This window comes from Acanthisitta chloris, unplaced genomic scaffold (assembly GCF_000695815.1).
Source record: "Acanthisitta chloris isolate BGI_N310 unplaced genomic scaffold, ASM69581v1 scaffold12465, whole genome shotgun sequence".
NCBI lineage: Eukaryota > Metazoa > Chordata > Aves > Passeriformes > Acanthisittidae > Acanthisitta > Acanthisitta chloris.
This window is the reverse complement of record NW_008672140.1, coordinates 506-10,190: the sequence shown is the minus strand read 5'-3', so window position 1 is coordinate 10,190 and position 9,685 is coordinate 506. Positions and strand designations below refer to the sequence as shown.

Here is a 9,685-nt window from a genome sequence, read left to right as displayed (position 1 = left end):
GTGTGTGTGTGTGTGTGCACTGCTCTGGTCTTTCTACTCCTCCCCCTGGGAACCCCTCATGGAGCAAGGGTGGGAGGCTCTCCCAGCATAACCCCTGAAGGCAGCAGCAATCCCCAACTCCTGAGGTAGCTCTAAGTATTGCACTGTGACATATTGAGTATCAAACACCTCCTCCACCATCCCAGGAGACAAGCAAAGAACACAGCATGTAAGGAGTCCTATCAAAAGTATTTTATTTCACAGTTCTTTAGAAAATAATAAGTCAAAGGTGTATTGTTCAACATACAAATGCTATATATACAAGGGGCAAGCCCAGGGACAGTCAGAGCTCCTCCAGCCCTTGGGTGCAGAGTCCTCACCGTTAGAAGTTCACGTGGTTCCTGATGTCATTGATTTGTTTCACCATCTCCCTTATGTGTTCTCCCCTGCAAGAAAACGACCCAAGTCAAAAAGCTGCAGGTCGTTTGCTCAAAGCTAAACAGTTCAGATGGTAGAAGGAGGGAATGGGAGCACTGCTGGATGCAGCCTGGCCCTGCATCCTGGGGCAAACAGCACTTGCACTACACCTGCTGACAGTGCTGCATGTCCTGTGCTGCAGCCCCTCTCCCCCTGCCCCAGCTGGGCACCAGCCCCTCCTGCAGCACAGCTCCAATGCCACCCTGGAACGGAGTGCCAGGCCTGGATGCTGCAGGAGGAGCCAGGCTTGAACTTACTCCTCCTTCAGGACAGTCTGGATGCACTTGGTCTGGTAGGCACTGAGGCTGATGCTTGGTGTTCGAGGGCTCCGACCCATCTCCATCTTTTTCTGCTGGTATTCCTTTTTCATCTTAACCTACAAGTCAGGTACAGAGAAGGCCCCAGTCAGTGTTGGTCCTGCCTGCCACAGTGACACCTTGTTAGTTACAGCCTGGAGTGCTGGACTGCAATGAATTGATCCTTTCTGGGTTAAAATCTGCCTGGTTTTGCACTCTTCCTCCTGCAAAGAGAAGGAATGTCCCTGCCAGGGCTGAGCCAGGTGTGTGGGTCCTCTGAGGGTTTATATTGGACCCACAGTCCCTTTAGTAGGTTGTTGCTAATTAACACAAATACAAATTGCTCCGTTGTCAGGACCCTGTTCTGTCAGCACTGAGTGAGAAGCTGTCAATAACACACCAGGCAGGCAATTCCTCCTCTCACCTGTCTGATAGCATTGCTCAGGTGCTGCAACTGATCATGTATTGTCTGCAGTTCCTTCTTCATATCTTTTTCAGTGTCTGATAGAACAGGAAGTTGAGAGTAGAAACTCCGAAGGACTTTCTTCATCCTTGAAGCACAAAGCAAGAAATGTTGCTGAATGAACTGTTAGCCCAGTTGTGCTCCAACCCCTGCAGCCTGGTGCTCTGGTCATGCTTCCCACAGTCATGATTTCACTCTCCCCTTTCAGCTGGTCTCGTGTGGCATTTGGCTCAGGCTCAACCTGCAGTGTCCAAATTTTACCACCAAGCTCCACACAGGGAATTGCAGAAGCCAGTGCAGCACCTTCTGCCCACTCTGCAAACCTCTGGGCAGCAGTGTGTGCTGAGCCAGAGCCTGCTGTGCTCACCTGTTCATGATGTCTTCTTGCTTCTCTTTGGCTTCTTCATACTTGTCAGCCAGGCGCTCAGCCATCTCCCGCAAGCTCTTCCTTCACGCAAGTGAGAAAGGTTTCCTTACTTTAGATTTACACACAAGTCTGTATGTGCAAACAGGACAAGGAACCCCAGAAAACAAGCTGGGACAGGGAGTGAACCTGCAGGCTTCAATCTGGGAATGCTTCACCTCTCAGCTGTGTCACACAGGGCCCTGTGTAACCACTCTGTGCATCACTCCTGGTGTTTGACTGGATAAAACAACAGGTAATACTCACCTTTCCTCTCGACAGTAATTCAAATCTTCCAGTTGTTTCTTTTTCTGTCCCCACAGCAGCTTCACTCTTGAAATAAACACATACAAAAAGTATCACACCACCTGCAACAGCAATCCCACTGAAAAAGGGGCAGAGGTGAGAACAAACCTTTCCCTTTTGCCCCAACTGATTAGAAGCAGCAGAGCCTCAATGCAATTTTCCTTTGTCAGGAGCAGTGCTGAGGGTCAGATTTCCTATCCCCCACAGGCCCAGACAACAGTGAGAGAGAAGTATTTCATGTGTGTGTGTGTTTACTGTCTTCCTCTCCCCTATGAGCCACTCCAGAGATCAGGAGTCACTCCCTCAGTTTTAGTGCTGGTATTCATTCTTAGCCTTGCATTTAGCACATTTCACTCACTCACAAGGATTAGCCCCAAAAGGAAGGTCAGTGCTTGGTACTCAGTGCTGCTGTGCCACAGAGTTATTATCCAGCACACACTTATGAGGGGTTTGCATTACCTTTGCTGAATTTCCTCTTTTGCCAGGTCCTGTTTCAGTATATATTCCTCTCTGAACACCTGGGTGGCTCTGCTGAGGAGCTGAAGGCATTCTTCAGGGGGAGGAGCAGCATCTTTATCCCCAGCCCTAAAGAATAAGAGAGAGGTTTTGGCAATGTTGCTCTGACACATTCCTCTGAAAGGCTAAATCACTCCCAGTGCTTATGCTAAGGGCTTGGGGAGGGCTTGTTATGGAAGTCATGGATTACAATTGAATCCCTTTGCTAGGAATCATTGTTCTCATACGAGGAAACCTCAAGGTGGATTAAGATACTCCAGACCCAGTGGACCAAGTGATGAACAACCTCCTTGGCTGAGGACACCCTGCTTTGGGCAGGGGCCTGGAGCAAGGTGTTCCCATCCCTGTATGGACAGTGAGCTGCAGGAGCTGTGCCATGCCCAAGCCAATGTCCAAAGAGCTGAGGAACACCCAATATTCCCTCTTCATGTGCCCCAGGAAAGCATCTTTGCTCACTTGAGGTGCAGGGGATTGGCAGCACTGCGCTGCAGGATGCTCTGGATGTGTTTCTCGAAGGAATGCTCCGACTCGGCCACGATGCGCAGAGGGGAGTCAGTCAGGTCTGTGTCCTCCCTGGTGCCCAGCAGGGGTGGGGATGCAGGGTGGACTTTGCTCCTGCCACAGAACAGCAAACGGGACGACACATTGAAACCAGCAAAACTTAAACTAGGTCAGAGTAGAACTGGTAGTGAGAGTGAGGAACTCAGCCCTGGTGGAATTGCTGTGTTATAGCAGTTAAGTCAGAAGATTCTAAGAGAAACTGTTTCAATTATGTGGTAAATCCATCCTTGGAGCTCACACCCCGCCTCTCTCTGGAATCAGGAGCAGGAATCATAAAAATCCTTTGACTTAAGGAAAAGAAATTTCCATAACAAGGCAAGTGCTGGCACAGCAGCACGACCTGCCTGACACAGCAGCCTGACAAGTCCCTGCCCACCTGTGTGGGAAGAGGTAAGTAAATAAAGGTCTGGAGGAGAACCTGACATTAATCCTAGCTCTGCTCTTGGTACCTGTCCTACATTCATCACTGTCCTGCAATAAATAACCTGAAAACAGCATCTTCCCCTCCAGGTGGTCATTCCACTGTGCAAATGCACATGTACCACACTACTCTGGATCTCTCCCAACACCTGCAAACAAAGTAACTGTGGAAGTTACTAAAATCCCATTTTTCCCCTTTCCATGCACACATACCCATGGTGCCCATTAAGGATCTCCACAGCACTGCCTGTAAAGGTTGTGATTTGCAGATTCCTCATCATAAAAAAATGAAGGGAAAACCCCCCAACGAGACTGTCAAGAACCTTTTGATGCAACTCTTGTCCTAAGACTCATTAAAAGTGCTATGATTAATTATATCCCCCTACAAACATCTCAGCAGTAGTAAGCAACTACTATAACAACACTTTGGTGCTCAGCCAGGGAGTGTTCAGAAGGCAAAACTTCCTTGTGTGTCCTAAGAGATGCAGAAGTCTGGGGTGAAAGAATCAAAGAGTAATGACAAGCAGTGATATCCTGAGATCCTTCCCATGCAGCACTCACAGACTTCAAACCAGTCAAGAATCACTTACAAGAGAGGCCTTGTAATACACTCATAGGTGTTGGTGATGCAGATCATGGTGGGCCCCAGGATGTCAGAAACGATCCAGAATCCTCTAATTGGAGCAGGCTGCCTGAAGGGAGGAAAGCACAAGAATAACCTGGTCAGAAAAGTGCTTAGTTCCTGAAGTTGTGCATGTTCATTCTTTTGGAACAGCTCTGGGTCAGGGAAATGGAAGTGAACATTTCTGCTGGTCTGATAGATGATTTCCAGACAGTAACACAAGAATTTAAGCTGCTTCCCTCACTGTACACTAAGAACCCCAGTGCATAAATGGCTTATTTGTATTGTTTGAATTCTTTTGAGCTGTGTTATTTTCAGTGGAAAGAATGCAGCAAAAGAAGGCAAATCATAAACATTTTCCAGAGTAACTCCCTGATTTGGAAGCAACAGGGTTTGGTTTTTACCTGCATGGTAATGGTTTTGTACAAAGGATGTGTTCAACAAAGCACTTCTGTTCTGCTCCCAACTCCTGTAAACTGTCTTTGTCTTCTTCGTCTACAAAGAGACACATCAAGATGCATCAGATCCACTTTGCAGGGTCAGGGATTCAGTACCACCTGTATCCACCAAGCCATTACTGGCAAAATGCAGAGGTTCAGCTGGTGCTCCCTGTCCTCACTCACCTGAGGCAAGGAATTTGTGCAGTTTGCTGATCCATGTCAAGCCCACACTGTGGACACCAGCTTCGTGCGTGCAGTGGTACCTGGAGGGACACTTCGGATCTGAAATTTAAACAGCAAATAAGCCCACACTGTGGACACCAGCTTCGTGTGTGCAGTGGTACCTGGAGGGACACTTTGGATCTGAAATTTAAACAGCAAATGTAAGACAAGGCACTGAACTGAGAAAACTCATCCCTCACACCACACTGCTCAACATGTCTATCAGCTCACTGCCCAGGCAGATGTAACACCCCAGGGCAAGATCTTGTCCCCATCAGCACTGAGCCAGGTGTGTTAGCCATGTTACCAGAGCCAGAAACACCTCGTGAGCAGTTTTGAACTGTTCCCATCTCACCACATCAGTATCAACCCACTAGGTTTAAAGGGCAGATCAGCTAATGCCAGCACACAGCATTCTCACAAGACCCAAACACTCCATCCTGCCCAACCTTCTGCCCCACAAGCACAGGGGATGATAAGTAGTTCTTCCCTCAGGGTCACACTCTCTTACACAAAGGTCAGCACAGATCCAACAACTTCTACTTTATAACCCACAGCTGAAAGGATTTAGTACCATGTGACCATGTGTAATCTGTCCTTGAGCAAACACTGAAGCACCTCCAGGCTTTGCTCCTTCCAAAGCTTTATTGAGGGCACCTGGCAAATCCTTACTCCAATGCCCATTTGTTTGATACCAGTGGGAATTTGCAAACAGATGGATCCTAAATGCATGGAATAGAGTAAGTGAATGACAGCCCTACCTCGGTGCAGTTTGATAGGGCAAGAGAAATCAGACTCCAAAGGATCTTCCTCATCTCCTGATGCCAGTTTCAGTGCAAGTTCCAGCTCAACACATTCAAACACGTACAGGGAAGGAGTAAGATCAGATCTTGGGTCCCAGGACTTTTCTGACTGTAAAATGCATTGAATTCTTCTGTGAGACATCATTGAAATGGGAATTGCCAATAGAAACAGCATCAAGAAAGAGTTACAAGGCAAGAGTGTTAACTGTCAGGGAAAATGATTCAACTTGCTTTTTTTTTTTTTACTTCAAAAACTAACTCAAATCCAGGGTTTCTTCTTAGAAGAACCTCTTTAAATTGTTTCATAGTAACTTTGATCAAAACCTGATCTCCTGTCAGGGCACACAGGACTGAGGTTTAAAGCAAAAGCACAACAGGGACTGGCTGGAATGGGGGGAAGACTCACTGCCTCAGGGCACACACCCCAGGCCTCCTGCCACCTTGCAACCTTGTGACTGAACGAACAAAAATGCTTCTAGAAGAACACCAAGACAAGGTACCTGCTCATCATCCTCTTCTCCATCCAGCACCACGCAGTGGTACAGCATTCCCGACTCGGTGGCAATCACCAGGATGTTTGGGATACAGGGCAGGCACAGGATGGCACAGGCGTCGTAGCCGTAGTTATCCTCTGCTGCTGGATGCATGGGCAGAGGGCCCAGCAGCTTCCCAAGGCTTCCAGCACTGGAATAAAGGGTGAAAGGAGACTTCCCCATGGCTGCCTGTGGGGTTTGCTGCACAGTAACTACAAGCTAAGGATTTGGAATTCTAATTCCTGTTAGGCAGCAGCAGTGCAGACTCCTGAGGATGAAGAGTGCAACCTGCACCTTCTTGCTGGAGCTCTCTGAGAACTAACTGGAGCTCAATAATCACATTTTATGCTGTGAAGACAACCAAAGCTACACTGCAAAAAGTTCAAGAGGAAACATTTTCATACAAGAACACAAAGTGCTCAGAGAAAGCTCAGATTAATTACTTCATTGGTTTCTTGCAGCATTTTGTGTCATTTTGTGCTCTCGAGGTAGAACTTCAGATGGACTAAGCCCATTTCATTGCCTGCAGAGAGGATCTGCTCAATGCTGATCCATTTCTCATGCAGAGCACACAGTGCTGTTTCTAACCCAAGAACCACCTTTTAATATTCAGCTACACTAGAACCAACTTGTAAATCTTTCACCATCTTCTCAAAGCTACACTAGAACCAACTTGTAAATCTATCACCATCTTCTCAATCTTCTGAATTTCTTCTGGTGTCATGTTTATATTCTTGATTAATCTTCTTGACTTTTCCTTATAGAACCTGCCTGTGAACTCTCTATGCTCTTCAAATACTCCTTTTCCTGAGGTGCCCCTGGCTCACTGAGCCTCATCCAAAGCTCAGGATGTCTGTGCTGTGAAGTGAAATACACTTAACAGCCCTGGACCCACAGGTCTTTTCACAGTCTGGTGATATGATGTCAGATTGCTGATGGTAAATAAGGCACAGTGGATTGTCAGGAGTGAAAACTGCACCATTAATATCCAGATGAAAAGGGATGACACATTGGTTTTGGATTTCAGTCTATTTGCACTGCCACAGAGAGAGAAGAGGCTGCAATGCAACAAATCTCAGCCCAGCACCCCTCAGAGAGTCCCAGCCAAGCTGAGGCACAGCTCTCCCACCCTGACACTGCACAAACATCCACACACACCATGAACCCTGAGGGTGAGCCTGCCCTACCTCTGCAGCAGGCTGATGTAGGTGAGGAATGTCTCTCCATTCTCATAGAGGATGTACAGGGGGTAGCCCAGCACCTCCTCCCTCCCTCGCTGGCCCAGGATATGCTCTGGGACAGGCACCTGTGGGCCGAAGTCAAAGGCCACAGCAATCTCTCCCAGGGATGCTGTGTAGGCTCTCCTGGTACAGGGAACAACAAGAGCTGAGTCAGCAATGCCTGCAGAGTCCATGTGGTGCCCAGTGACTGCCAAACCCCACCCATCAGTGCCCTGCCACCTGTGACATCCTTCTGCTGTCACCTCATTTCTGCAGTGCCCCCAGCACCACCCTGGGGTGACAGCAGGGACACTGGTGCCTCTGTGAGGTGACTGCTGGAGACCCTCAGAGTTCTCCTTTCCAACTAGGCCAAGAGGGGAATAGAAGGATGATCTATTTTCTGCATTCCTCCAGTCAAAAAGCCTTTCTGCACCCCATCTTAAAGGCAATGTGTGGTTTTCAAAATGCTACTGGGAGAAATGCTTCACTGTAGTTTGTCACCACTTTCTTTTAGCAGGATGGGGGAAGGAAATGAAAGGGAAAAGGGAAAAAAGGAGAAGGAGGAAAGGAAATGGGGAAAAGGGGAAATGGGGAAAAAGGGAGGGGGAAGGGGAAGCAGAAGGGGAGGAAAGGGAAAGGGAAAGGGGGAGGGAAAGGGAAAGGGAAAGGGGGAGGGAAAGGAAAGGGGGAGAGAGAGTGCAGGTACTGTGACAGGAAGAAGTCCTAGAACTGAAGAATTCCTATCAGATTTTCTGGCAGATTTATCACTGATTCCTTCAAAACAGCCCCAAGAACACAGAGCTGATTCTGCAGAAACATTTCAAAGCACAAGAAGCCACACAAACCCTTTTTTGATTGTCAGAGTCTCCTCCTCAGTGTCCGAAAGAGAAATCACTTTGATGGGTGTCTGAGGCACCTTCAGACTGTAGAACCTGGAGGAAGGAAAAAGCCATGTTCACTCTGCTGCCAGTGCTGCACATTCCCTGTGATGTGGGAATGTCAGCTAGGCTCAGCCTGGAATTCCTCCCATCCCCTTGGTAAGAATGGCAGGATGCAAAGGTCTAGAGGCAAATCAAGACTGGCTACGACCAAAAAAACCCCACTGAAGGCATCAGCCACAAAGGAGTTTTACCGTATAGTGTTATCTGAAGTCAGGAGCACAATGTGGGGCTCCAAGGTCTCACAGGGATACCAAGCTGCATGCTTCAGAGTCAGGGAGGTTGAGCTGGTGAAGAACCTCTCTGCAATGGGAACAGTGCTGCAACAGAGGAGAAACTTGTGCTGTCACCAGAAACACCCCAGTTACTTCTAAAGGGAAGTGAGGGCAAGAGGAGCTGAGACACAATTAGGTTTCAAGGTACTATCTGTACTATAGCTGAGACACAATTAGGTTTCAAGGTATTTATCTGTACTACTCTGAAAGATGGAGGAGCAGCTTGAACTGGAAGCTCTTTGTTAATTCCACCTGAACATGAGGTGTTAGCTACCACAGCTGAAACCTGGAAGTGTCCAAGGCCAGGCTGGATAGGGCTTGGAGCAACCTGGGCTAGTGGAAGGTGTCCCTGGCAGGGGTGGAATGAGATGGGCATGGAGGTCATTCCCACCTAAACTATTCCATGATTCTATGAAAGGCTGGAGAACACTAGAGGAACACCTTGCTTGTTTAGAAAGCCATTTATGTAGGTCACTCGACAATCAGCAAGTCCCTAAGCCAAAACACCTTCATTTGTGACTGTCCCTACAACCCTGACACAACCAGTGTCTTCCACCAGCACCTTCTGTGCCCCAGGAGAGAAGGAAGGTGTGGAGGCACAGTGGCAGGACAAGGACATACATCATTACCCCCCTGAGGTCTCACTCACCTACAGTTGACAGTGGATTTCCCACCCTCAAACTCGGAGTTCTTCCCCCATCGCTTGGGCAGCTCCAGCACCATGATCCCCTTGGTGCCAATGAGAGCCACATGGTGCTGTGCAGGGCTCAGCAGGATCTGGTACACCTCGAACAGGGGAGGGTTTATGCACAGCAGGGTCTGAAAAGACAAGTGATACAGTTAACCACAAGCCAAAAGTGCTCAGGGCAGTATGACACCCCCTTGTTCTGGACAGTGATTTATACACTGAATGAGGCAAAACCCAGCTCTGGGTAGGCACGAGGCAATGGGTTTGCTAGAGAGAGACCCACCGAGGGTGGGGTGTGATGACCCTCAGCCCTGTGCCTGCCCCACAGAGCCCTTCACACTCCCCTTTCCCCTAACAGCCCCTCGTCCCCTCATCCCTTCAATTCCCCTCATGGTCCCTCATACCTCACATGGTCCTTCATTCCCTCATCCCCCTCATGGTCCCTCAGTCCCTCATGGTCCCTCGTCCCCTCATACTCCACATGGTCCCTCATCCCCCTCATGGTCCCTCGTCCCCTTATACC

At 48.5% G+C, this 9,685-nt stretch overlaps 1 protein-coding gene across 1 annotated transcript; it reads right to left on the bottom strand.

Annotated features, from left to right (window-relative positions):
* Positions 1-209: 209 nt before the first annotated feature.
* On the bottom strand, positions 210-9,197 carry NUP88 (nucleoporin 88kDa). Its single transcript, XM_009074404.1, has 16 exons — positions 9,124-9,197; positions 8,394-8,519; positions 8,107-8,193; positions 7,229-7,405; positions 6,009-6,192; positions 5,467-5,617; positions 4,667-4,765; positions 4,448-4,538; positions 4,012-4,113; positions 2,897-3,013; positions 2,384-2,509; positions 1,886-1,951; positions 1,583-1,663; positions 1,177-1,303; positions 714-832; positions 210-425 (listed from the first exon to the last, which is right to left on the bottom strand). Exons 1-16 carry the CDS (start codon positions 9,195-9,197, stop codon positions 362-364), a joined length of 1,791 nt encoding a protein of 596 aa, XP_009072652.1. The 3' UTR covers positions 210-361.
* Positions 9,198-9,685: the final 488 nt, after the last annotated feature.

Coding starts and splice junctions, on each gene's coding strand:
- NUP88 (XM_009074404.1), bottom strand. CDS start 9,197: ATGGTGCTGGAGCTGCCCAAGCGATGGGGGAAGAACTCCGAGTTTGAG. Junction 4,766..5,466: donor CCCTATCAAACTGCACCGAG/GTAGGGCTGTCA, acceptor TTTAAATTTCAG/ATCCGAAGTGTCCCTCCAGG. Junction 1,304..1,582: donor CAAGAAGACATCATGAACAG/GTGAGCACAGCA, acceptor TTGTGCTTCAAG/GATGAAGAAAGTCCTTCGGA.